The 25,854-nt window shown below is 43.0% G+C and overlaps 4 protein-coding genes and 1 long non-coding RNA gene across 7 annotated transcripts; 1 reads left to right on the forward strand and 4 right to left on the reverse strand.

Moving 5' to 3' along the window:
* Positions 1 to 4,627: 4,627 nt before the first annotated feature.
* Positions 4,628 to 7,217, reverse strand: ssr4 (signal sequence receptor, delta). Its single transcript, XM_062458610.1, has 6 exons — positions 7,048 to 7,217; positions 6,507 to 6,625; positions 6,137 to 6,211; positions 5,948 to 6,037; positions 5,772 to 5,837; positions 4,628 to 5,452 (listed from the first exon to the last, which is right to left on the reverse strand). Exons 1-6 carry the CDS (start codon positions 7,097 to 7,099, stop codon positions 5,348 to 5,350), a joined length of 507 nt encoding a protein of 168 aa, XP_062314594.1. The 5' UTR covers positions 7,100 to 7,217; the 3' UTR covers positions 4,628 to 5,347.
* A 261-nt stretch (positions 7,218 to 7,478) lies between these two features.
* Positions 7,479 to 8,827, forward strand: LOC134018567 (uncharacterized). The gene is made up of 4 exons (XR_009929949.1): positions 7,479 to 7,824; positions 7,953 to 8,046; positions 8,198 to 8,285; positions 8,465 to 8,827. It is a non-coding gene; the product is annotated as an uncharacterized LOC134018567 (long non-coding RNA).
* Positions 8,828 to 9,138: 311 nt separating this feature from the next.
* On the reverse strand, positions 9,139 to 11,681 carry LOC134018565 (putative nuclease HARBI1). The gene is made up of 2 exons (XM_062458609.1): positions 10,792 to 11,681; positions 9,139 to 10,403 (listed from the first exon to the last, which is right to left on the reverse strand). Exons 1-2 carry the CDS (start codon positions 10,921 to 10,923, stop codon positions 9,360 to 9,362), a joined length of 1,176 nt encoding a protein of 391 aa, XP_062314593.1. The 5' UTR covers positions 10,924 to 11,681; the 3' UTR covers positions 9,139 to 9,359.
* Positions 11,682 to 13,410: 1,729 nt separating this feature from the next.
* LOC134018564 (SLIT-ROBO Rho GTPase-activating protein 3-like) lies at positions 13,411 to 22,109 on the reverse strand. 3 transcript variants are annotated; one of them, XM_062458608.1, is made up of 21 exons: positions 21,939 to 22,109; positions 20,204 to 20,281; positions 19,837 to 20,008; positions 19,488 to 19,650; positions 19,045 to 19,107; positions 18,795 to 18,923; positions 18,555 to 18,683; positions 18,025 to 18,246; positions 17,785 to 17,886; positions 17,483 to 17,686; positions 17,161 to 17,245; positions 16,927 to 16,954; positions 16,698 to 16,794; positions 16,500 to 16,560; positions 16,307 to 16,384; positions 16,080 to 16,208; positions 15,488 to 15,593; positions 14,894 to 15,121; positions 14,592 to 14,822; positions 14,321 to 14,369; positions 13,411 to 14,130 (listed from the first exon to the last, which is right to left on the reverse strand). In XM_062458608.1, exons 2-21 carry the CDS (start codon positions 20,256 to 20,258, stop codon positions 13,987 to 13,989), a joined length of 2,475 nt encoding a protein of 824 aa, XP_062314592.1. In that variant the 5' UTR covers positions 20,259 to 20,281; positions 21,939 to 22,109; the 3' UTR covers positions 13,411 to 13,986. The 3 variants fall into 3 exon arrangements, with proteins under 3 accessions (XP_062314592.1, XP_062314591.1, XP_062314590.1); XM_062458607.1 differs by lacking the exon at positions 21,939 to 22,109 and adding an exon at positions 20,631 to 20,860; XM_062458606.1 differs by lacking the exon at positions 21,939 to 22,109 and adding an exon at positions 20,559 to 20,860.
* A 771-nt stretch (positions 22,110 to 22,880) lies between these two features.
* naa10 (N-alpha-acetyltransferase 10, NatA catalytic subuni) lies at positions 22,881 to 25,752 on the reverse strand. Its single transcript, XM_062458611.1, has 8 exons — positions 25,568 to 25,752; positions 25,258 to 25,356; positions 24,924 to 24,982; positions 24,789 to 24,834; positions 24,598 to 24,713; positions 23,892 to 23,936; positions 23,587 to 23,673; positions 22,881 to 23,427 (listed from the first exon to the last, which is right to left on the reverse strand). Exons 1-8 carry the CDS (start codon positions 25,586 to 25,588, stop codon positions 23,244 to 23,246), a joined length of 657 nt encoding a protein of 218 aa, XP_062314595.1. The 5' UTR covers positions 25,589 to 25,752; the 3' UTR covers positions 22,881 to 23,243.
* Between the last annotated feature and the right edge of the window lie 102 nt (positions 25,753 to 25,854).

Here is a 25,854-nt window from a genome sequence, read left to right on the forward strand (position 1 = left end):
ATATCTACTTATATACTATTGTAAACAATATACATTTGACAAGGCGAATACATAGCAAATATGCTTCCAGTATTTTAACCAGAAAATGCTGAAATGACAAAGAATAGGTGTCTAAAGATAATGTTGTGCAGTGAAGGTTAGGTCTTAACTCTTGTCTAACGTTATTTCAGTGTTTGGGTTTACCATGAACTTGATGTGTTTGGTGGACGCTGCTTCCTATAAACTAGAATTTGAAATATATTTTCATCCAGTGTTTTTTCCTAAAATAGCATTCATGGAATACATACGTTCCAACTATGCAGTATAGTGTTAGTGCATTTTCCATTGTCAGATGAGTACCAGGATATGTTGAAGTGAGAGGTCACCAGGGCCTTCTCCACGCAAAGCTATGATCCATTCATTCATCTCTGAGTTATGAGCGGAATACACTCCCATCCTAGTGCGTCCTTCACCTTACATCCATTAGTGGCTCACATGCACCACTAAATAATAGATAAAGCATGATTGTGAAGCATTTTTTCCTGTCTACTTCCTTGTCTGTCTGGGATGACATAAACAGGCATTACTTATTATTTCACACCGATCGCTGTTCCAGTCTCCAGTAGTGAAGTGGAACGGGATCGATGGTGGTTGGTGGACAGGTCGGTGGCTCATTTTGTAAGTCAGGGTTAGGTTGGAGTCCAGAGGGCTGACATTGATGGCATCTGGGCTGAACCCATGCTGATGTCTTCACTCAAGGTCACTTCTTCATTACTCTACGGGGGGAGGGGCGGAGGCGGCGGCCTGCCAGGACTGACCTTGTGAAAGGGATATTAACCAAATAAATGACCTGCCATGAGACTTCAGAGACGGGGGCCGCAAAACAGGTGAACTTCTCCATTAAAATCAATTAGGGTCAGGCGCGGACCATGCTTGGCGGCCTTCTGAAGAATCCAGAAACCTCCGTTGGCCAGTGCCAGTATCAATCTGATGATCTGACTGTGGTTGCTGAACTCCAGCACAGACCTGAGTAAATGACTCTCACGGCTACTAAGCTCATTCCGAGGCACTGGGGGGGCAGAGCTAATCCCTGACCTCTGAGGCGTTGGTTTACAGATCTCTTCGCCTTAGCACATTACAGGATAGCATTGTGTACGCTACAGCTCAATGATACAGTATTGGAGAAAAAACTAACTGGAAGATCCATTCTTTCCTCAGCCACACCCTAATAAGGATAATGAGTCTTATTTAATTCACTTTATAATGGGTTTTTTTAAGAGACAGATATCTAGAGTTTCTATTGGATTAGGAGAACAGCTGCAGATCCTATTTGTGTGTATTTGTTTCGTTCCAGGAAATTTCCTCCCATCAAAGACATTTGCAAGGTCTACATTTATAACTATAGGTAGCCTTGTCATAACTGTAGGTAACCTTATTATAACTATAGGTATCCTTGTTATAACTGCCACTGTTTGCAACTTCATTTTATTCCAAATACATTTCACGAAAATCCCCAAGCTTTTATATTTAAAAGAAAATGTCCAGTTGGATCATGGTTCCAGTTTATTACTACATCCTTTATTGGTTGCCATGACTATGACTAAGTGTAAGAGCAAAGCTGATCCATTAAGGCCTTTACAAGAACTTGATACATGGTAAAAACGTTCATGATAGACACCTGGAATATATATTTTCATGAGTGCTCTTTCAAAGTTTTTTTCCCATTTTTACAGGCAACAGTGGTCCGCACAAGATGCATTTTCTTGCATAACCTGAAATACAATATGTGCCTGGTCTTGGAGGGTATGCAAACACGAACAAGGTTGTGTCATAACACCTGACCCAAGGGTGTGAGGCGGAGAGAAATTCTACATTGATGCAGTAGGTGAGAGGAGATAGATGGGTTTGAGAAGAAACAAGAAACTGCTGCCATATAAGGTTCATTCTTGTCAGGCAATTGACTCCAGTAGCAAAGAGGATTAGAGGGGACCAAAACAGCCAACAGGAAAACAGAAGATGGATAAATGTGTTTGGAGGAAAAGTAGAACTTGCTGTTTGTTTATACAGCTCAAACACAATCCCAAAGAGGGTCGGGGATAAAGAGATAAACATTCTCCACAATGTTATGATTCAGTGGTGCGACTTGGACCATCACTGTTGTTACAGTGTGAGCAAAGGAAATCACGGGTGAATGATCTGGGCGAGAGAAATGTCTTCCTGACTCTGCTGTTACAGTACAGCAGACGGCGTCCACTGTTGGGTTTGGAGCCCCACAAAGTGCACTGAATAGCCTCAAAACACAAAGCCTACAGTAGCATCCCACAGACGTTACTTCATGTGAGAATCATTTGCGAGACGCCTCGTTCCACTCTGCTGAGTCCGGCTAAGCCCAGTGGTGTCTGACCTCCCGGGACCATGGTTTACACCTCTGTCACTGCTGCTTTCTCTGCCTCGCAGCACATAGCCACCCCCCCCCCCCCTACACCCCCCACCCTCCCACGCCCCCCACACACCCCACCCACCTTCAGCTGCACTCACTGCCTTCGGTTCACCAAGCTCAGTCGATTATATACAAACAGTGCTATCACTGTATTTCCAATCTTATTTTCCAAGAAATTAGCAGGTGTAAGCTTCAATGGTAACAATATACGTCATGGTGTTTCCTCCCAGGTATTCAATTGATTATTCAATGTTGTCATGATGTAAATAAGATATAATGTAATCTTAAAAACAGTGTGAACATACATTTATAGATCCATCTAAAACCTTGAAAAACCAAGAAGTGTATTCTGTTGTGTGATGGTACTGCCCCAGTTGGTGGGACACCACTGGAGACAAATATAGCTGCCGTTAGTCCAGGGGGGCCCAGACACCAGACTGGGTGAAGTCACACCACATAGAAGATTCAGAATGAGTCAGTGTCTGTGTCTGAGTGGATACATACATTACATTTACTTCCCTCCATCCTCTCACTGTCTGTCCCAAACCACACTGGGCTGTCAGAGGGAGGGTCCAAACTCTGCTCTCTCGCACACATACACACATTTTTGCATTGTTTTGGAATTCACATTGTCACTACTACAGAGATAGCCATAACCATTAATGTGACATGAAAGGGGTTGAGTCTAGAGAGCCTAACTATTCAACTATTGTGTGCACTATGTAAGAACTATTGTGTTCTTTTGACTGCAAAAGAAAATATAAGTTAAGTAAGAAACTTACTTATTTAACTTATTTACTTATTACTTATTAAGTACTTATGTCCTTTGTACATTGTGTAATGTAGGTGACTCTATATCATGTTAGCCACACTTAGAACAGATAGTGTCATGGCAAGCAGTTTTGTAAGCAAAGAGTGTGATGGTTCATGTTCACTTTTTTTCATTTCAACGTAACAGAAAGTGCTGAAAAAGAATGGCATGCTTCAGCCACAGTAAAAAAAACAAAGCACCAGATGTGTAAGTTAGGTTGTGATACATTGATGGCAATGTTTAATCCTTCTTGTGATGACTATGTAGGCGTGCAGACTACATACAATAGCCTTGACATACAGTAGGCCTACAGTATGTCTGTTATAATGCGTGAGATGATGTGGAGAAACCAACAGCACTGCTCAATCAGTTGTCTCAGTGCTGCCACTGAGTGTCCACCTGGGAGTACTGAAGAGGGCAGTGTTTGCAGTGTGTCGACCCCCCTACATTAAATGTGGAATTCAAGTTAGCTAAAGCAAAGTAAACCAGAATTAAATGTACTTAAACTTAAACTATAGCAAACTCTCATCAGCCTGCTCAGACCACTTGAAATGTAGAGCGTGCTCTCCTCTGCTATCTAGGTATGCCAGTGAAACAGTTATTTCTGCCCCCCCTGAGCTTTCCAAAAACAAAAATAACTCAATTTCCATCCGGTGTGCCGGTGCCTCTTTAAAGTCCAGCTAGTGATCAGGTTTACTGCGGCAGTTTGTTTTATGAGTTTGTTTACTTCATCATGCCATGTAAACTAATTAAGGGATGGGCTGCTGAAAGAAATGAGTTTATTAAAACAGATGTGAAATGGGTCTGACTAACATTCCTAACATCCCATCTTCCTACAGATAACCTGGTTCTCTAAAACTGGAGATCAAAATATACCAGAAGTATGTTCTGTAAACTGAAATTCAGAAAAAGATTGATCTCAGGGTTCTAAAATGAATAAGGTTTATGAGGGACACATTTTGTAAAAAATAATAATTCAAGTAAAATGTGTGTGTGGTATCAATGTGAACATGACACTGTTGTGGGGGAAAATTATATAGTTGTGACTTGTTAGGTTATGATTGCCAAGTGGATCTTATTTTCATTCTAATTATAAGGTTTTGATTGAGGAAAGCTAACTTATTTACAAAGTCCTAACAGCACAAATACTGTTTCTAACTATAGTTATAAAGGATGTGTCAGTATCCAATAAAAGCAAGTATGGGCATGTAATTTATAGTCCATTTCATTACATGGCTCATTGAAGTGATGAAATTGCACAGAAAATCACATTTGAGCAGTAGTCCTCAATGGAGTCAATTGTCTAACTTGCCTTGAACTGGAAAAATTAAATTTTATGTGGAGCCAGTCTGTCTGTGACTGACAATCACATGCACCATGACAAGGCCAAACATGGGTAGTAACAAACCGTTTATTCATTTGACCGAATAAATCTCCAATCACACAATGTTGGGCTTCTTTCGCAAGCAGATGCATCAAATCTGTACAAACATTTCCTGCCCCTTAGGAGCCCGGGAAGATTTAAGAATTGTTCTACTCTCCTGAAGGCGTTATTAATCTGCACTGTTAATGAAAAGACCATGCTACAGAAAAGGAGTGTGCATGAAAGCTAAAAGGCAAACACTGTGCTCTTGAAGGCCTCAAAGCCATATCTACATGCATCTGTCTGGGTCAGGATGAGTACCAACAATTCTTGGCTTTCAGGTCCTGGTTATTCAAATACATTTGCACTCGTTTGTTTGTTTACATGTTCTTCTTTCAGTTGGTTTACAACATGTTCTTCGGGATGTGAGAATTTCCCACAACTTCTAACACAAAACAGATTGTTCCGTCATTTCACACAAATCAAACAGTCTGCGTACATTTTGTCTGTGTACAGTGTACATTTGATCATTTTGAGTTTGTTTACAATGGTTCCCTCAGAATGTTACTCCACAATTCCACAATTTAAAAAAACAAACAAACATTGGAATTTTCTGGAATTTCACACAAATAAGACACAGTCAATCTTAAAATCACACAGATTAGTGTGTGTGCGTGTGAATTCAGTGTCCCTCAGTCATTCTGCATGAAGATACAAAAGTGTCAAACAAAACAAAAGATGGCTTCAGATTCCTCTATGCCTGGATGGTGCTCTTGGCACTGAAGGCAAGGTAGTAGAAGAGGATGCCGATGAGAGCCGCCAGCACTTCAGTGGACACCCAGGGGCCATTCCATGCACCCTACACACACACACACACACACACACACACACACACACACACACACACATACACACACACACACACACACACACACACTCAAATTAAAAGAAACTCCTCCCCTTGGGGTTCAATAAAGTGCTGCTCTGCGCAATTTAGATTACAATTAAAATAACCATAAATAACGATAAAGTACATGATGATAAATACTCTTTGCTAACATGGCGGCTTCAATAAGAGAGGCATCGCAATGCACAGGCAACAACTAAGAAATAAAAGTGAAATTCTCTGCTACATTATCAAGTGGTGATCAGTGTTCATCTTTTTGCTTCAGACTCACCCTGTGATCCACATTGACAGAGAAGAGAGGCTGGATGGATGCTACATCTTCATTGTTCCTCTGAGCCTGAGACACACACATGAAAGATCACTGAAAGGCTTTTGATTCACAATAACATAACAGCGATAAACAGGATCTGCTTAGTCACGTGGCCACATGTGAGAGAATAAACCTACCTTCCGCAGGGAGCTGTAAGACTCCTCATCGAAGAATTTGACCTGGTATGTTCCAGAACTAGCTTGTTTGTGGGGAAGACTCCAAGACACCTGAGGTTGTATAAGAAAGATGGAGTACACAATGTTATGTTAACAGACTGCAAAAAAATAAATAAACATACAACAGGCAAGACATTGTAGTTGTCCTACCTGGTACTTTCCAACATCCTGGCCCCTGGTCACAGGGAACTGTCTTCCTTGGACATCAGCATACAGCGCCACACTCTGTCAAAAAGTGTGTGCATTAGCACTCATATTACATTACTTGGAGGCAAAAACATACATTGGTCTTATCTATGATGTCTGGACTTTGGCCCTGTGCAGGCCTGCAGAGACATCACCCAGTACATCTACATATTACAGTAGAATAGTTGCCAAGGCTAAAACAAAACTGGCTATGGCTACTTATTTATAGCTATCAAAAAAACTTTTGAACATTGACTTAAGTATTTTAAGGCAAAGGATAATAGTGTTGATTATAATAAATGACCCTTTAGAGTGCATGATCAGGTGTGACTACCTGCGCTCCGTTGGCACAAGCCAGACTGAGCTCAACGATGAAGACGGACTCGGAGGAGATGACGGCATCCGAGGTTGTGTAGGCCGAGGGAGTGATCACAGGGTCTGTGCAGCTTTCAGCTATAACGCATAAACGGCTATTAATATTTTGTTACTGCATACGATACCTCTGCAGCAAGATAGCTAGTATTGATGTCATAGTAACAGTCAATACATCAGGGCAAATTCATTAACGTTTTACCTAGCTGGCTGGTCAAGAAAGATAGCCATAACTTAAGTAGATAGCTAGCAAGTAGTTAACAACCAGTCAGCTACATCAGAGCTAACTAGCAAGGTAGTTTGCTAGTCAAATAAAGGACGCTTTGAACAAGGTTTAAAGTAGCTTTCTCTATTTCAATGAATTCGATATTGTTAATTTGCAGGCAAGCAGGCCCAGCTTGTGGTTAGTTATCTCGCCTAGGGGGGAGGGGGGGAGCTAGTTTAGTTAGCTAACACGAAAGTATCAAGCTGGCAATCCCTGATCTGATCATTGATTTACTTACCAGAACAAGCGCAGACAAGAAGAGCAAGAAAGGCAGCTATTCTGATCATCATGAGTTTGCAAGGTGTTTCTCACAGCTTAGAATTAAGTATATTGTTTTGCAGCTCCTCTGACACACGTCTACCTAAGAGAGAAGTCCACCTCAGCGCTGAGACCGGTGCGTTGTAATGACGTGTACTGAATCGGCGCAATGCATTACGGGAAAAAACGGCGACACGTCGTCATCTTTTATTTATTTATTTATTTCGATTGAAATACAAACCCACAAACAATACCAAACACGATTTATGATTTATACAAATATCTGAGTTACATTGAAACAGGGGAACTGGGGATTTTATCATGGCGTTCAATAAAGATATTGTCTTTTCGTTTTTTTTGGTAGTCTCAGTGAAGATATAGGCCTATAGCAAATTCAACAATACAGCTTTCCATACCAGAGTCGCAGACATTGAAGCGCGTTCTTGCTAAGTCTGTAGGGTTTAGGGTGGTCCGCCTGTCCCAATATCAAATCGGTAAGTGTGTGAGGGCTCTCTCGCAGCCATTTTGAGCCCTTTATGCCCTTTCGCAGCCCCTTTGAGCCCTTTAAGTCTGCATTTTTGCAGACTTTGGCTAAGGGAAATGCCCACGGCGCTGTGACTTGAAACACACTTCGGGTTACCAAGGGAGGCCGAAAGCAAACCCGCATCGTAATAGAAAAAAAAGAACGGTAAACAATCAAGCATGGAAGGAGCAATTAACCCTGAAGTTAACATGGTTAGGAAAAAAAAGTTTACATGTAAGTTTAAACACAAAGCTCACTGATGGTTCATATAGCCAGAACTGTGGATAGTTTGTCCTATGATGATAAATTACAAATATGCTTTCATGAGATTTGATCCAACATGACTATCTGTTTATAAACAGGGAGCGATCAACAAACAATGCAATTCATTAATCTGCGGATGGAGCACGATGCTCAGTTTACTGGCCACAGAAAAGCATCTGCTTATGGATTTGAGTAAGTATTCAGCAAGTAGCTATAGACCTACATTTTAGGAATGTTAGTTTTCTAGCTACAAAATCACAAACTGTGTGTGTGTGTCATGTAGTAAATGTCCTGCTCTGTCAATACAATCAACGGACCCCCAACTTTGCTTTCTGCTCAACAGTGTGGTCATCAAAGAGATGGGACTGGATGACAGTCTGACAAATGTCCAAGCAGCTAAGAAATGGGAAAACCTAAAGAAAAAGTATAGGGTGAAATCCTTTTTATCTAGTATCCAATGAATGGGCCACTGTATCACATGTAGGCTATTTCTCTGTGGGTTTAGTTTACACTAATGTTGAATCTTCATGAATTATCTGGATACTTTTCTATAAACAGAAAGGTTTGATCAAAATATGTAATATGTATTCTTTTTGCATCTATTACACAGGATCTGATACTACAAATGACCGGATCAGGGACAGAGAGTGGGGAAGTAACAGCTGCAAGCTGGCCTTTCTTCAAGGCGATGCAGAAGGCTCTGGGGCAGAGGGACTCTATCAGGCCTCTGAATATCATCAAAACAGCTGTTGACTTAGATGTTGAAGAGGAGCCTGATGAGGTGGCCAGTACCTCTGCTCCAGGGCCATCCAGTACCCTGTCTGAGGGTTCCAGAAGGCTCAAATCCCGAAAAAGAAAAAATGAGGTTATAGAGTACTTAAAGGAGTACACAGAAAGGCAGGAAAAGAGGCAGAGAGAGCTGGATGAGAAGGAAGAAGAGAGAAAAAATAAAAAGCAGGACCAAATAGACAAACTTATTTGCATCTTAGGGAAGTTGGTGGAAAAGCAGTAGCCGTTTCATTTATTTGTTGGAATATTTTCATGCATTATCAACCCTATGGATTGGTCAGTTATGATTTTATAAATTCATGATTTAAAATGTTTCATAGATTTGTTTCTTAAATCAGATTATGGTTTAAAGCTGCATGACATTAAACATGATTTGCTTTACATTCGCCCCAGTGCAGTGTTCTTTGAATTGAGATTTCCAGCATGACGAGTGAAAGGGTTCGCCTTAAGGGGGTTTTGTGGGTACAAAACAAACGTGTGTTGTGATGTCATTCTTGAGTGTCAAAAACTTTGGATCCATAACAAACAAGAATCACAGAAGGCAGTCATGTGGTTATTTATAGCTTTTATCTCCACAAAGTCCAAATGTTTATCAAGTTGCACAGAAATGTTTAAAGGGTAAATCAGGGTTGTTATAGCTGGTATTGAATGTAAACTAAAGGGGATTTGACTCAGCCCAAAGTAAAATATCCATCTTCTGGCATAATCATGAACTCTTAAAAGGGGCTTGAGGGTGTGGATATGTAGGCACACAGCACATCCCTCATGTAGGCCCCACTCCTCTCCTGGAAGTCATGTTTTTCAAGTGGAGCAAGGGGTCCTTCCGGCTGGAGCTCAGGTCCTTCAGGCTGGAGCCCTGGCTCTTCCAAGACATCTCCATGTGTAAGGCACACATTGTGGAGGAACGCACAGGCCAGGGAAACTTCTGAACAGAATTCGGGCCTAACCTCCAGTGCCTTGAATAAGGTGGCCCGCCACCGTGCCTTCATGGCTGCGAATGTCCTTTCAATTATGGACCAGGCCCTGCCATGCTTTCCATTAAAGGGTTCCTGCATCCTCCCTTGTAATGGGTGTCTAAAAGGGGTTATAATTGGAATTGGAAGCTCAAGACAAGGGTAGCCTCCATCTCCCAAGAGAAAGTTCCCAGGTGGGGGATACAGGGAATGGACATAAACAGGGCTGTTTCTTAAAATCTGTGTGTCATGTACTGAGCCTCCATAACCAACACAAATGTCCAGAAATCTCCCAGATGAGTCACAGATGCCTTGAAGTTTAATGGAGTGAAACCGTTTGTAGTTCAAATAATCCAACTGGTTATGTTCGGGTGGTTTAATACGTATGTGACAGCAATCTATGGCCCCCACAGCCTTATTGAAGGCCTTATGCCGTGCCAGCTGTCCAAATCCTAGGCCTACCTCTTCCAAGGTGTTTGGACTGCGGAAGAAGATGACCTTAGACTTGCATCTGCGAATCTCCTTGGCAATTCTGTGCACAACTCTAAAAATAGTTGACTTTGGCACATCAAAAGCCTGTGCCGTTGACCGATAAGATGCCCCATGGGCCAGCCAAAAAACAAAAATAAGGACCTCTAAATTGTGTCCCCAGCCATGATCCCTCTCCTGTTGCAAAATATTTAGCAGACCGTTGAAAGCCTGCCTCGACATCCTGAAATCACTCTTCATGTCTCGCTCCACATCCATGTACAGCCTGAGGACTGGCACATGGGTGTTCAGCCTGGCATATTGAGTGAGCTGGTATGCCTACATTTACAAAGAAACACAACAAGGATTTAAGATGGTATATACATTTACATTTTACATTTAGTCATTTAGCAGACGCTCTTATCCAGAGCGACTTACAGTAAGTACAGGGACATTCCCCCGAGGCAAGTAGGGTGAAGTGCCTTGCCCAAGGACACAACATCAGTTGGCATGACCGGGAATCGAACTGGCAACCTTCGGATTACTAGCCCGATTCCCTCACCGCTCAGCCACCTGACTTCCCTATATAGAACACATGAAATCAGAAGAATGCAATCACCTTATTGCACTCCTACTTTATGCAATTATGAGTTTTTGCTTAATGATGCCGTTTTAATAAAAAATAGTACATTGATTATTGACAAAGATCATAATTATCGACAATTACCTCTTGTCCACTCTGTGAGGCAAGAGCCTGCAAGATGTATTCCTCAGACAGTCGGGTCCTTACGTGCCTTGGCCGTGGAGAAAGTAATAAACGTAAAATAAAAAGTCCCAAACCTACAATAGTGTGTAACATGTTTCCGCGTTGTCAAGATAACGTGATAATGCCGCGAACTGCTGTCCCATTCCTATTTATAGCATGTTGAGCACTTGCAGTCTCGTGCACTCAATCCCTTATCAGGTGACGTTAAGTAAATCTGTGAGGGTTCAGAGTTTAGGGGGGACATTGGTATTGGGTCTTCTTCTTTCTTGTTTTATGAGGCTCGCTTCCGGCTTTCCCTGGTAACACTGGTGTTCCACGCCACAACGCTGTGAATTGTGAGCAGTTCACTTACGCAAAGTCTGCAAAAATGCGTATTTACGAAAAGGGTTGCATGAAGGGCTCAAATGTCTGCGAGAGCCCTCGCGCACTTGACGATTTGATAGTGGGACAGCCCTAAATCCTACAGATTTAGCGAGAACGCTCCTCCAAATCCGTGAGTTACTATACGCATGGGCTAAGGAGTTACGTTTTTAGAGCTACAGTAATAATGATAGTTTAAAAAATGTATTATATTATTAAAAACGATAGGCTTCCTTCTACCGGAGAAATCCTACCGAAGTGTTGGTCACTTCCGTTGTGCTGTGACTGCTGCATTTGTGTTGTGGCTTTTGCAAAGCGTTGACACGCCTCGGCCGCCGTAGTCTCAGAGATCAGCGTTAACCCGAGCTAGCAAACCGGAGATCTTGCAAGTATAAAGATTAAGTTTCAAACCACAGTTTTGCCAAGTAATATTTTTGTTGAGTCTTGTGATTTGCACCAAAATAGCCTGTATCGTAAATGTGAAAAAGTAACCAGATAGTCCGTGATTAAAACAACCTCTGTGTTTTAAATGGTAGGCTACCAGCATTAGCTAAATATTTATTTTTGTTCTAGTTGGGCTCCTAGATTGCAAAGTAACAGAGGATCAGTCGCGACACTAAGTGATTCAAATGAACCAACCACAAATGCCCAATTGCAAACCAATTAAGACAGAGCCCGAAGACAAAGAGATGTGTCTGTCGTCGCACCATCACATTTCAAGCAGTTGTACATTTTCTAAAGGTTTTCCCGGTTGTGTAAAAACCAGAAGCAAATTGAGTCCAGAGAGACTTGATGATGACCAAACTGTGCATCTCAAGAGGAAAGTGAATGATCGTCATGAACGGGAGGACAAAGACAATATTACTGAACTGAAAAGTGAACCTGCGGAATGCTTTGATGACTTTTTGTATAATTTTATAAAGCAAAGTTCTACTGAGTCACAAAATATTAACACAACTGATTCTGATGTGTTAATTTTGAGTGAGTGTGAAAAACTAAGGGGGGCACGAGTTTGCCGTACTTTGACATACAAATCTACAAAGATACCAAGTGGAGAATCGACTAAATGCTCTGGATACGTAGAAAAATCTAAACATAATACAAATGGGAGGACCTCTGGAACCGATGAGAACAAAAACCACAAAACAAAACGTAAACATTTCTGCCAGATCTGTGAGAAAGGCTACGTTCACAAGTGCCACCTCGTTGTGCACATGAAAACCCACACAGGAGAGAGACGGTACTGTTGCCAAGAGTGTGGTGCAGCTTTCTTTCACAATGATCGACTACAAGCACACCTAAAGGTTCACAGTGGGACCAGACCCTATACTTGTGGCGAGTGTGGTAAGAGTTTCAGTAGATCAGGACACTTGATAGAGCACCAGCGCCGTCACACAGGGGAACGTCCTCATCACTGCACTGAGTGTGGGAAGAGGTTTCTATCTGGACAAGATTTGAGAAGGCACCAGATGATTCACACAGGGGTCAAACCCTTTACCTGTACTGTGTGTGGAGACAGGTTCCTGCGCCCTGCCACACTCCAGAATCACATGAGAATCCACACAGGAGAGAGACCCTTCCTCTGCTCTTACTGTGGGAAAACATTTCCCTACGCATACTCATATAGCAGCCATATAAAAACCCACCAAAGATCACACAGCACCTGACAACACTCTCCTCAATCATATTGTCAAACACTACACAGGATCTAATTCAAAGACACTGTATTCAGTTAGCAACAGTACAATGTGGTTTCACTGTACTTGAAGATTGGCTACAGTAATGTTGTTCAAGGCTGAATGATTTATATTTTGTATATTGATGCTGGAGTTTACTGCCTAGAAGATTTGTGAACTATTTGATTTACTCATCAGTGTTTGAATGTTACTGATACACTGTATTAAATTGAGCATATAACCATAAAAAATACATCAGCTGGGAGTCAGCTGGCTGAGTGGTTAGGGAATCGGGCTAGTAATCAGAAGGTTGCAGGTTCGTTTCCCAGCCATGCATAAATGACGTTGTGTCCTTGGGCAAGGCACTTCACCCTACTTGCCTCGGGGGAATGTCCCTGTACTTACTGTAAGTTGCTCTGGATAAGAGCGTCTGCTAAATGTAAATCAGTTGACCATGTTTCTGTAACTACTTTTAGAAGTTGTATCATAATAGTGCCTTGTTGAGGAGCCTACCGTAAATTAAACACAAAGCAAAAGTGTATTGACAATCAATTTAGTCACATTTAGATATTTTATATAACAGACAAATGTTTTCACAGTGAGAGCAATGCAAATGTGTGCACAAGATAGTACAGTTATCATTCAATGTTAATGACACAACATACCTGTCTCCTTGATATGCCAAAAGGCATTAGAAATACATTTAAGTACAGTTAGATTCAGCTGCACAGAACAAGGATCCAAAGACAGGAAAGACTGTTACATAAAATACACCAGTGATTAATGAGAATGAATACAGCAGTGCACATTAAGTAATTCAAGTAAACTAAATAAATACAATATAACCAACACACCACTGGCCATAAATTAAACAGTCAAACAAAGGCTTCTCAGTGGAAATCAAGCCTTGTCCAATCGAATGCCTCACAGTGTGTGTGTGTTCGGTCAGACATATTGTCTGTGATCCGACTGTACTTCATTGAACTCAGCCATCTGTAACTAGCCCTTCAATGGCCGCTGTCATAATGTGTCATCGCCCACCTCGAGCTCTAATGCCCTCCCACAGAGGGTTGCCTCGACCCTTCCCCCCCAACCGTCTCTCAGTCCAGGTGACTGCTGATCAAAACAGCCCCTTGCCTTTCCTCCCTGCTCCCCCGCCTTTCTTCTGGAGAGGCTGAGAAGAGGGGGTGATGGGGGGTAGGTCCTGGGGTGTTTGTCGATTGAGAAGCTCCTTGAAGACCGAGTTCATCTGGAGACAGACCTCCTGGGAGGAGATATGAAGGCAGAATGATTAAGAATGAGACTCAGACAGAGAAGCCTCTGTTCCCTGGACCACCCTCTGTTTAGACAACCTCTTATTATGTTCACTGACTGAGTTTGATGAGGACAATCATAAGGACCGTAGACAGTCATTAGAAACAGTCATTTGGAGATGAATTAGAACCATGCCAAACCTTGTCAACTTGAACTTGAATGTCCTCAGCAGAGGACTTGCTTTGGCATCTGAAAAAAGAGAGAATATTACATATATATTTATTGCACACAGACACAGCAACGATGAAACAATCATACAGCTTCATTTAAAAATCTCTTAATTTCTATTCACATTGTACATGTCCTGTACAGTGCCACAGTGGAAACATAACCAGGTTAGCCCAGTCTACCCTACTCTGTCTCATCTTAATTTGGCTGAGGAGTGTGAGAGGATAGGTAGATGGTACCTACTCTTTCCGGAAAAACCCTGGTGAGAGGGAGCGGGACGGCCTGACGTGAGGCCCCACGGGGAGCTGTAGTGCAAACTTGACATTTGGAGCAACAGCGCCCCCTGTGGGGGCTGGTCTGGAGTTGCTCCGATGTCGCTCTGCCTTCAATTGGGGCATTTCAGCAGACGTGGTGGGGTGGAGGGGCCCTGTCTCCATCTCTGACTCCCCATCTCCATCTTCTATGATAGGATCGCTGCCAAACAAAATACATGGGATCCATGTGTCCGTATACGAGAGTGTATGTGTTTATGTGTTGTCACTCACCAGTCATCTGGCTCCAGTGTCATGCATTTCTCATATACGGGTCCCTGGAGTTCAGCTTGGCTGGGATAGATGCTCTCATGCTGCACAATGATGTCCTTGACCAGAGCATTGATCTGAGGCTGCAGAGTGACAACATCATCATCCTGCGCCCCTCGCACCAGGCTGGGGCCAAAGCACACAGCCAGGTTGTATGGCTGCATCATGTTTTCATCACTGTACTGAGACACACTGCAGACAGGGGGACAGACGAGACAGACAAGAGTAGAGGAGACAGAGGAGACAGACATGAGTAGAGGAGACAGACATGAGTAGGGGAAGAGCAAAAAGAACAGAAACTACAGTCAAAGATAGCGAGGATGTTGAAATTGAAAGATGGGCACAGTTCAGACAGTTTACAAAACAGCCTTCTCATCAAAATAGCCCAGCGCTGTCGAACCATTTCTTCCACTTCTGCTTTTTACTGGTGGCTTTGGTGCTCCCCTCAAGCATGAGATTTACAACTTGCTGAGGTGTTTTTGTGCATGCTGAAAACAGCAGTGATTTGGGGAAATGCTTTTGAAATTCCACTGGAAGTGTTCATCACGAGGCACTCACTGATGGAGGAACGCAAAGAGGTATCGCATGACCACAAGGACAGGTGGAAGGTAGGAGGAGACGACGACTTTGAGCTTCGCCGCTCTCTCGGACTCGTTATCCATCTCTGGAGGAAGAGCAACAGGCAAAACATGTTAGCAGACAGCTGGATGTGCGAACAGAAGTGAAAAAACAACCCTCTCATGATGTCATAATACACACATATTGTATGTTACCCACATAATTCGTTTTTATATCCCTGTCTACCTGCAGGCAGTAAACAAGCAGCAAATTCATGTGTTTTGGGGGGGGGTGGCTTTGAAGGGAGGAAGTGGGATTTTTAGTCTGAATCCTTTTGAACTCAAACAAAAATTGCTAGGTTTGCCAAATGTACCTACCCTGCCTTTAATTTAATTCTAACCTTAACACTCATTCTAACCCTAAAACCTGAAAAAAAGCAGTTAAAGTTATGGGACCCAGGAAAAGGGCCCCACAAGGTCAAGTTTTCCATCCTTGTGAGGACATTTAATCCCCACATGGCCAACAAGAGCACACACATACATACCCTCTCCTTACGTGCACATGATAATGTATCAAAGATAAAACAGCTCACGGGCGCATTCCAGGAGTTGGCTCATGCTGTCTTGAGGGAAGAGAGGCTTCTCCAGGCCTCGGAAGTAGAGCTTCAGCACACCCGCCACGGAGTCTATGTCACAAACCCTGTCCTCCAGGGGGTCCTCTCCTGCAGGAGCAGCCCAGAGCACACTGCCCACCATTATTAACCAGCAGCAGCATGGGAGACCTAGCTCCACTGAGAGACAAATCAGCAGACAGGCTAACCTCTCTCGAAGGCGTCTCTCAGGTTGTTGACCTCCACCTGGGAACCCGGCACTCTGAATATACCCTCGTGGTGAAGACCTGATGGACGGACACACACACACACACACACACACACACACACACAAAGCTGGAAAGGTCCTCTAGTCCACATGTGACTCATACGGACAATCAAGTCATGATTTCCGTGGCTTACCGTTGAGGTTGATGAAACGAATGCAACTCAACACCACAACTGGGATCTGCTGTCCTGAGGCCTGGAAGTGTTGTTGTTGTTTGGATAAAGGAAAAAAATGGTGACATCATTCTAAGGCCCCCCCAAAATTATGAGAGGACAAAAAGGAAACATAGTCCACACACATATATATACACACATCCAACACATGTTTTTTACCTCTATGAAGGACAGCATGTCACCAGTGAACAGTTTCTGAGTGAACTTAGTGCCGGGGTGATTCTTCCTCACACGTAAAGACTTCTTGCCGTTTTCTCTGAAGAGTGAGTAATCAACATCTAGTCAGACAACTCATAAATATCCACCTAGCATCGTGTGTATTTTGTATGTTATTATTAAATCCAAGAAAATGATGGGGGATCTACATATGAGGAAACTGATGGCCTACCTGGGTTTGTGGCCATTGGTTGCCTCCGCTAGGAGAAGAAAGAGCACAATGAATAAGACCTTTACATAAATGGTTTGCTAAAAGTGTGCATATAATGGAAACTCACGGTGTTAAAGAATGACACTCAAAATGTGTCTCTGCTTTACTTGTAGCCATTTAAAAATACGATCTGTCTCTGAAACAGCTCTTAATGCTCATGCTTTGTTATGTCAGAATACCAGAAGTATTAAGTACCTTTTGCAATTGCCACTTTGAGAAGATCATGTTTGGCCTGGAGCTTGGATACCAAAGAGCTTCCAATCAGATAGTCTTTCACTTTCTGAGAGATCAAAAACACAATGTACAACCATCATGATAATCACTAAAATTAGGTCAAGTCATTGTCATTTCAGCTGCTTTTCTTGACAACTCATTCAAGTGCAGGAGAGCGACTTAGTATCAAATGCATTTCACTTAATGCTATTTGAGGTCATCTGTAACATGACTGGATAGGTGCCTTTCTTCACAGATTTGGCCTCATCTGGGATCAGAGAGGAAGGAAAGCCCTGTGACTCACAGCCAGATAGAGGATCTCTGTCTCCTGCAGGTTGGCTCGACGCCTGGCCACACTGGGCTTGGCAGCCAGATTCTCACTGCTGCTATCATAGGCCTGCTGGCCACCACTGGTACTGCAGCAGCTGCCACCAGCGCTGGGTTCTAGGTCATCATCACAGATTATCTCCAAAAGGATGCTGTGGGCACCCAATACACCTTTTCCAGCCTAGGGGGGCAAGGAAGGAGGTTTGGAGAGAAGAATGGAATCGGTCCACAATCCATTGAATCAATGTGGGAGTTGGAGCGGCTGTGCGCATTGGATACCTCTTCGGTTTCCTGGTTGACGGCGGCCAGCCTGGATTGCAGTTGTTGGAACCTGGTCTCCAACTCACACCTAGCCCCACACTCCGCACTCACCTCACACACCTGAGCAGGACACAAACAGTGGGAGAAGTTTCAAGGAGAAACACCCACAGGCAAGACTTACCACACAAAGAAAGTGAGAACAAATCATGCCATGCGCCCCACACAGCCCCACGCACTCGTACACACACAGACACACACCTGGTCTCCATCATGGGGCTGATACTGGAAGCACTGGGACAGACAGAAAGCATTGTTGTAGGTCTGAAGCAGGCAGTCTCGGTCCTGGTTCTGGTCCAGTCCGGACACGGCCGTGTGGAGCTGCTTCAGGCCTCCAGTCAGACTTTCCTGGGTCTGAGACCGGATGGACAGGTAGGACCGCAGCACGCGAGACAGGGAAAGGTGGTAGCCTGCATCTGCAGACTGAGGAGGGCAGAGAGACAGGCTCAGGCTGAGGGGGTAACCTTCATTCAAGCTGTTTCACGGCTGAAGACCCAAAGAAATTATACATTATGAGTTCTAATGTATTGTCAAAACTGTTTCACTCAAGCAAACGTTTCATGCAGTCAAAGGCCATCCAGGATATAACACCAAGAGACAAGCTGCTACCAGTAGTAGTAGTACTACTAGAAGTAGTAGTCAAAGTAGGTACTTTATTGATCCCCAAGGGGTAATTGGGAAATGATTGTAGGTTTGAGAAACCCCAGACTAGCGGGTCTGAAGACACTCACTTCAATGAGAGAGGAGATGTCATGGTGGTAGTACTTGTTCATGGAGGTGTTGGCCGCAGCCAGGTTCAGAAGATAATCGTTTCGTGCCTTGGTGCACTTCAGGTGGATCTCTTTGACCTTTCCTTGTCTCTATGTAAAAGGATTGTTTTTATTATCTAGATGTATGTTTTTTGGGTGAAGAAAGGCATTCTTTCAATCCAAATAAGGAGATGTGAGTGGGATGTGTGAAAGAGTTTTTACTTTCTCGATGAGTCTCTCAACTTTCTTGGCAGCGCTTTGTTTCTGCTTCTCCTCCAATTTCTCAGCCTCCTTCAGCTTCCCCTCTGCAGACAAAAACTCAGAGTGGTACTGGTAATACGTCCTCCAAGCCTGCGTGTAAACACACACACACGCAACCATCAACACCTGACTTCATTTCCACATTTCGTCCACATATCCATAATCGCCAGTGTAGGTTCCACCCTGTTACATGTCAAAATGCTGAACTTACAGTCTGTAGCTCTGCGGTGACCTTCAACAGTCCATCTTGTAACTGAGTACATATCTCCTTACTCTGAAAACACACGGTAGAGACAAAACAGTCTGGCGTGAGATGGAGAACTGGATGGACTCCAGTGAAATGGGCATAGCAACAGAACCAGAGTTAAAGTCAGACACAGCCAGAAGCTGAAACAGAGAATCAGACAGAGTCACCGTTGGTTACAGTTAGCATCAAAGGCAGTCAGAGAACTCGAACAGTCAGTACAAGACAGTCAGAGATAAAGTGTGTCAGTCAGTCAGTCCGATTCCAAGAGAAAGTAGAGAAAACAGCCTTTGGATTCCCAGACCCAGACATAGGGTAGAACCAAAATTACACTGCATTTGCAAAACTACAATTACAGAGGACTGAGCTGGCGACAGAGACAACAACAGTAACAGCAGTAGTGGTAGTACCCTCTTCGCCAGGCGCTGTGTGTACTCCATGCAGTGTGTGAGAGGCTGGGTAAGCAGGTTACTGCAGCTCTCGCTCAGACCACTGTGCTCCCTGCTCTCCTGGCGGGTTTGACTCAACAGAACCAGCCAACACTGGGCCACCGACTGACCGTTCGGCTCCTTCCTGGAACCCAGTCAGGAGGAAAGGGATCGAGAGAGTAAGGATGAGAGTGCGTAAGTAAGTAGGATGAGACAGGTGAAGAGAAAGACAAGAACTTAAAAAATGGCTACCGTTACAATACATTAAACATGCACTTTTAATAAACACATTTTAGGTAGCTTTAAACACCCGTTTCTTTTTCTGTCTCACCTCTTGATCTTGGAGGTGAACCTCTCGGCCAGTTTGTCCAGAGAGCGAGCGTACTCTCCCTCGATCTCCCCACGTCGTCTCCAGTACTCGCCCAGGTCCTGCAGCTGCTGGGTCTTCTGCTCCAGCTGCAAATCTAAAACCTTCAGCTGATCCACCAGCTGGCAACGCACCTCTGGAACGACGGTAGAGGAAGGGAAGAAAGACAGTGAGAGAGATAGCAGAAGTAAAATAAAAAGACAGACGCACCAACTGTCGATTGAAAGTGCTGAATATGAAAGTAGTCTGGGCATGCATATGCTACTTTAAAGTACCATGTTGAAGCTAAGCTACTTTAGTTGCTAAACAGATTACATTTGTATTAGCCTACCTTTGATTTGTGTGTCATAGTCCACAACTTTTCGAGGTCTCGCGTAGGACGTCATTGTTATTCCAACAAGGTTACAATCTGGCAAATAAGTGAAATATTATCATGCTGTTTACACGAGCTCAACCAGTAAAATTCGTAGCAGGGTTCCTCTCAAAATCTGTGTTTACGGTACAATTGGTTGTGGGTGCTGGTGTGTGCAGCCTAGTTTATGACCTGCCTTAGGTGTGAAAGTCCAAGTTATTCAGAAGTGAGCGCTTCCAACCCAGACGCTTACACTATCCGACACAAGCTATCCACTGTTCCACACTCTCTCACTAAAATCCGAGCTACGATCCAATCCTTCTATGTCACTTACAGAATGCAAATAGCGTCCTTAAATTCCGTTCCCTTACTGTTAACACATCTCCCTCAACCAGCCGCTTCTCACCGCCTCTCAGTACTCTCTCCGGAGAGACAACAGAAGACAGCTTGGGATGACATGTGGCGCTCGCCTTGTGGTGCATCAGTGCATGCTCTGCAAAAATAGCAGCCGCATTTTCGGCTCACCTAAAAATAGTGCCCACAGTCAAGCAAACAACACCCAGAGTGTTTGTGTTGAAAGCGTACAGGTGGTTGCACCTAGTATTAAAACTGTAAGTAAAAGGGTGCGGCGATTTTAATTTATGCGATAGGAATTTACTGGTCTACTCCCCCCCCCCCCTTTACAAATATCATTTTGTGTTTATCCTACTTCTCCTATAAGCTAACCGAGGCTTGGGTTGGATATTTCAAATATCCTCAATGAAATCTATGGAATATTAACACTTTTTCCTACTGTTAGGGTTGAACCTGTAAACCTATAAAGCAGGTTTGAGATGAGAAAAGAAAAGTTTGTGGTGTGTACAGTTATTGTACTGGGGGAGACCTGACGGTGGAAAACATGTCCGTCGTGTAGGCCTACCCTAACCTAACCCTATCCCTTATACCACAGGGTGTGTCCTGCGTACACCCAGCAGAGCCAATTAGGTGTCAGAGAAGGTCTCCACTAACTACATGTCACATGATTTCTCTCTCTCTCTCTCTCTCTCTCTCTCTCTCTCTCTCTCTCTCACACCCACAGTTCACAACCTCTCTTTCTCTCTCTCACACACACACACACTTTCTCTCTACACTAACTTCCTCATTTCTTTAAGAATAATACTTCCCTCATCATTCTCTCAATGCACATCTTTCTATTTGCACTGTTCTCAAACTTTCTCAAATTTTAAGTATTTGTCTTCTTTTTATCATTCTAATGACACAGGTCTATTGTGTTTCTTTGGGAATGTGTAACAGAAAGATTTTTGGTGAAAAGACCAACTAATCTTTCCACTTTGTCACCCATGCCCAACTGTCTCCCCATTTCTTTTCTCTGTGATCACCAGTGAATCACATAAGCACTGGATTTTGTCGTCATTATTTATACTTTGTAAAGCGCTTTTCAAATTCAATTCAAAAATATTATTTGGATGCTGTTCTCTTTAGTACATCCTAAGCAGTAAATATTTACCACCAAAGTGCACAAGTACAATAATTGTGTTGAACTTATCAAGTTCAACTTAACTTAAACAAGCCTACTGAATTAATACACTGAGTATTCAAAATGTAGTTTAAAAAACATAGCAAATTGTTGAATAAAATCAACTGTAACATAACTAGGACCAATGTAGACATGAACAACATGCACACATATCCGTTTCAGAGAGGAGACTCCTACTTGCAAGGATTCTTCTTATCCTCTTCTTGTCCAAACGGACTTGACGCAGATCACGCTGTAATAACCACTCTTCTTCCTCTCCCCTTTCATTAGCAAAGAGACTTGGGTGGAACTCTCTATCCTCCTCCTACATCATACACAATCAAACTGCTCTGCTGCGCACTCCCTCACTCTGACACACACACACACTGAGACATCAGTGTCAGCTTATGCAAGAGTGGTGAGTGAAAAAGTCTAAATTAAACCACACCCCCCTTTTAACTCCCCCCATTGAACAGTGAGTTCATTATGTGTCAGATGATAAATGCTGTCTGGACCTAAACTTACTTGGGAGTAACAGTTCAGTTAAGTGATAGCATTTGCATTTATCTGTGTAACATTCCAAGTGCAGTCATGTACCGTGTAACCACAAACACTTCAAACACTGATCCCAGCATGAGCCGGCTTTGTAGTACTGTTGTTACAAAAATTCACCTGTAATCAATGTTTAGCAGAAAGCAAATCTTTTCATTTGTTCTTGTGCATATTTTTGTGCAGTTTCATTTGATTCCGTTTAGCCATTTGACACCCACAAAGGTGTTGAAATGACAATGAGGGTGTGAAAATAGCATAGTGGCTTGATGCCTAGAGGAAACAGAAGCACCGTCTCAGAGCTTTGCAATATGAGATGTAAACAAGTACCCATTCCCCTCTCATTTTCACTTTCATTTCTGACCACCATTAAAAGCAGCCTTCTAATGTGTGTCAACTTCCTTACTGATTTATATCTAAAGAGGACACCAAGTTCAGAGATCAATGACAATCTTAATTGTAGATGCTTCATGTCATCATTTGATCAACTGGAGTAAAAAACATATCAAATATGTGAAAATATGAAACAGTCCAGCTGCCTTACCTTATGTATCATGTAAAGAAATCACACAATTACCTTGAACAACAATCTCTACCAAGGTCATTCAATCGAAACTTTTATTTTGATAGAATACTTAACTGAAAATATTGATCCAGGCAATCAAATAGCCAACTTGTTTTTAAAAATGAGTTGAGGTTGTTGCTGAAGTGATGATACCATCACATCCAATAAATACTTTATAATCAGTTGCAAATTTAACATTTCTTTTTATCTCCCAAACATAGAATTAGGCCCCACTCAAGTTGCCGTACTTGGTTACTCGTGAGAAAAAAACAATTATTGAAAAAAATATTGCATATTGCTATGTGAAAATGGCTCTGATTATTACAATGATGCCAAATCCTTATTTCTGTCTGTAAAAGAAAAATGATGGGGTCAAAAGTTAAGATGAGTCATTGCGAGTCAGAGGATGAATCTTTGACGTCCGTGCTCTCCGTGGCCTCGCTGACCTCACTCAGCTCTTTGCCCTCTCCTCCACTGTCACGCTCTCCGTCTCTCTCCTGGTCACCGGACGCCAACTGGGCTGAGGAGGCGTCCTGCCCAGACACGCGCACCCCTGGCTTTCTCAACTGTGGGACCCGTAGACGGCAACAACAGACACGCTGTTAGCATTCAGTTAACACAAACTGGGGAGGAGGGAATGTCCTTCTTATTGTGTGTGGGATGGGTTTGCAGATCACTGGATCATCATCATCATCATCCGGGGTTAGCCATGGTAAGGAGGAGTTAATAGTCACCTCATCAGCCATGTGGGCAAGGTCTCTCTTCATGGCGTAGGCATCCTCCCCGTCTGCATAGTACTTGGGCTCGACCTCGCTTATCCTGTAGAGATGGACAGCTGTTATTTATAAATTCCTGACAAAGGGCTCAAGTGCAGTCTTTTATTATTTATTTAGATGCTAAGACTAGCAGCTGTAGGTATAGCTATAGCTCACTCTGTCTGTTGGTCCACAAACATTGCATGGTCACAGCTATTGCAAATTTGTACCACACAGGCATTTTGGACATGAATCATAGGGGAGAGAATGAATAGGACTTACTGGAATTTCAGTGTGTTGGAGTACAGATGTAAGGCTGCTCGGTTACTGTGAGATGGGGAGAGATGATAGATCCAATTGTCAAATTAAATTGACATTACTCTACATAGGGTGTTGGTTCTCAGAAAGACAATCCAAAACAGCCGTTTGTTTAATACGGGCATGCAAACAGGTTAGGGGTAAAAAAGGTGAGAACGATACAGAGAACCCCCGACCCTCTAGGGGGGTCCGGGGGCATGCTCCCCCGTAAGAAAATGTCTTAAATTTTTAAGTTAAACACACCAATCTAGTGCACTTTGAGAGCAAAATTAAGAGACTAGATGAATGTAGAAAACTTCTCCCCACTTTGCCCCTGATTGGCTGTGAGGTTTAGGCATTAGGAGTGACGATTGGTTCCAGAGACAGTTGTAAAGTTGCGAAGCATGGGTAAAATGCTGTGTTGGCCAAGGCCACGACCCCCCCCTCCCCCTCCAAATATTTTCTCATCGGATCTGCACAAATCACGTAGATGACCCATACTGTTTTAAAAAGGTGAGTCTCACCTAAAGGTGAGGAGTTTGCATGCCCGTTAATAGCACATTTCATATTAATTAAATAAAGTCACTTCTTTACTACTCCAAACCCCATCATGGCTACAGGTTAAGCTGAGGTTGTTGAACATGTGACCATGAATGGAAACGACACGACACACAACCCCAGTCCGAGTTACCTTTTCCTCACGTGGAGGGAGACATATTTGGCGTTGAAGTTTTCGATCATGGCCCGGCTGGCTTGGTCCATCAGCTTCTGGGCCAGACCCAGGCGCCTGTGGGAGCGCTTCACCGCCTGCGAGAGACCAGAATGTGTGTGTCTTGTTTATTGGGTGTAAATAGTACAGCGCTGTTTGGAGTGTGGACTTACCAGGGATGTGATGTGTCCATGAGGGACATCGTCTGGGTCCTCCTCCCTGGAAACCACATCACAAGAGATGAGGTTCGGACATTTACAAAATGGTGTAATGGAACCAGTTGCACCAATGCAGTTTGACATACTCACATCTTGGCCAGGACATATCCCACTATCTTTCCGTTTTCATCCTCTGCTATATATGACAGCTGAAACATTGACACTTGGATTAGATACCAATATCACCCATATGGTCTTAACTACAACTCCAATTTCATATGATCGTTTAGATGTAATACCCTACTGAACAGATATGTTTGCAATAGCATCTTTCATTGCCTCCACCTGTGTTATGTGAGATGACTCAATTATCTAGTACATTGTTTAGAGTTGTCTTGAAATACGTGTCGGGAATATATGGGCACCCAGAATAGCATCCGTCGGAACTGCAAGGGTCTACAGACTGAAGGTGAAAAATGTTTACCTGTGGCCAGGACAGCCCATGATAGAAGTAATATTTCATCTGATAATTTTCAGGAAGACATAGCAGATTGCAATGTTGCATGTTCATAAGGTCCTCCGGCTTAAAATGATAATGAGAACAAAGTTAGCCTATGCTAAGTAGAGCAGCAAGCATCTGATGATAATAACTGTCTGTAATATAAACTAACTGCAAATGTTAATGAGCTATTTTCTATCATGCTAGCTATCTCTAGCATTCATTTGCCTAGTATAACAGCACCAGGCTCATAACTATCTAGCATTTTGAATGGTTAATACGGCAGCTTACTTACCCTCGCGTTACGAATGTTCATTTTTGTATTGATATACAACGTTTAGTCAGAACATAAAAAGGTTGCAATGACCTTAAAAATTCATAAAGTTGACAGATTTTTTCTATAAATGTAAGGCTAGCTGGCTAACTAGCTTAAAAAAGAAGAAGCATGCTCTTGCTAGCCGGAAAGTCTTGTAACGTACTTCCGCCCATGGTTAGATGTGAGTGGGCTACTGGGCTACATACGTTACATTGTTTTGTTTATTATACAGTACATCAATTCATGGTAACTTTAATAACCCAGTG

This window comes from Osmerus eperlanus, chromosome 4, assembly GCF_963692335.1.
Source record: "Osmerus eperlanus chromosome 4, fOsmEpe2.1, whole genome shotgun sequence".
Classification (NCBI taxonomy): domain Eukaryota; kingdom Metazoa; phylum Chordata; class Actinopteri; order Osmeriformes; family Osmeridae; genus Osmerus; species Osmerus eperlanus.

Coding starts and splice junctions, on each gene's coding strand:
- ssr4 (XM_062458610.1), bottom strand. CDS start 7,099: ATGATGATCAGAATAGCTGCCTTTCTTGCTCTTCTTGTCTGCGCTTGT. Junction 6,626..7,047: donor TCTTGTCTGCGCTTGTTCTG/GTAAGTAAATCA, acceptor TATGCGTTATAG/CTGAAAGCTGCACAGACCCT. Junction 6,038..6,136: donor AGGATGTTGGAAAGTACCAG/GTAGGACAACTA, acceptor ATACAACCTCAG/GTGTCTTGGAGTCTTCCCCA.
- LOC134018565 (XM_062458609.1), bottom strand. CDS start 10,923: ATGTTACACACTATTGTAGGTTTGGGACTTTTTATTTTACGTTTATTA. Junction 10,404..10,791: donor CCTCACAGAGTGGACAAGAG/GTAATTGTCGAT, acceptor TTGTAAATGTAG/GCATACCAGCTCACTCAATA.
- LOC134018564 (XM_062458606.1), bottom strand. CDS start 20,706: ATGCACCACAAGGCGAGCGCCACATGTCATCCCAAGCTGTCTTCTGTT. Junction 20,282..20,558: donor AAGGACGCTATTTGCATTCT/GTAAGTGACATA, acceptor CTTATTTGCCAG/ATTGTAACCTTGTTGGAATA. Junction 19,651..19,836: donor TTCACCTCCAAGATCAAGAG/GTGAGACAGAAA, acceptor ACTGGGTTCCAG/GAAGGAGCCGAACGGTCAGT.
- naa10 (XM_062458611.1), bottom strand. CDS start 25,588: ATGAACATTCGTAACGCGAGG. Junction 25,357..25,567: donor TGAACATTCGTAACGCGAGG/GTAAGTAAGCTG, acceptor TATCATTTTAAG/CCGGAGGACCTTATGAACAT. Junction 24,714..24,788: donor ATGGACACATCACATCCCTG/GTAAGTCCACAC, acceptor GGTCTCTCGCAG/GCGGTGAAGCGCTCCCACAG.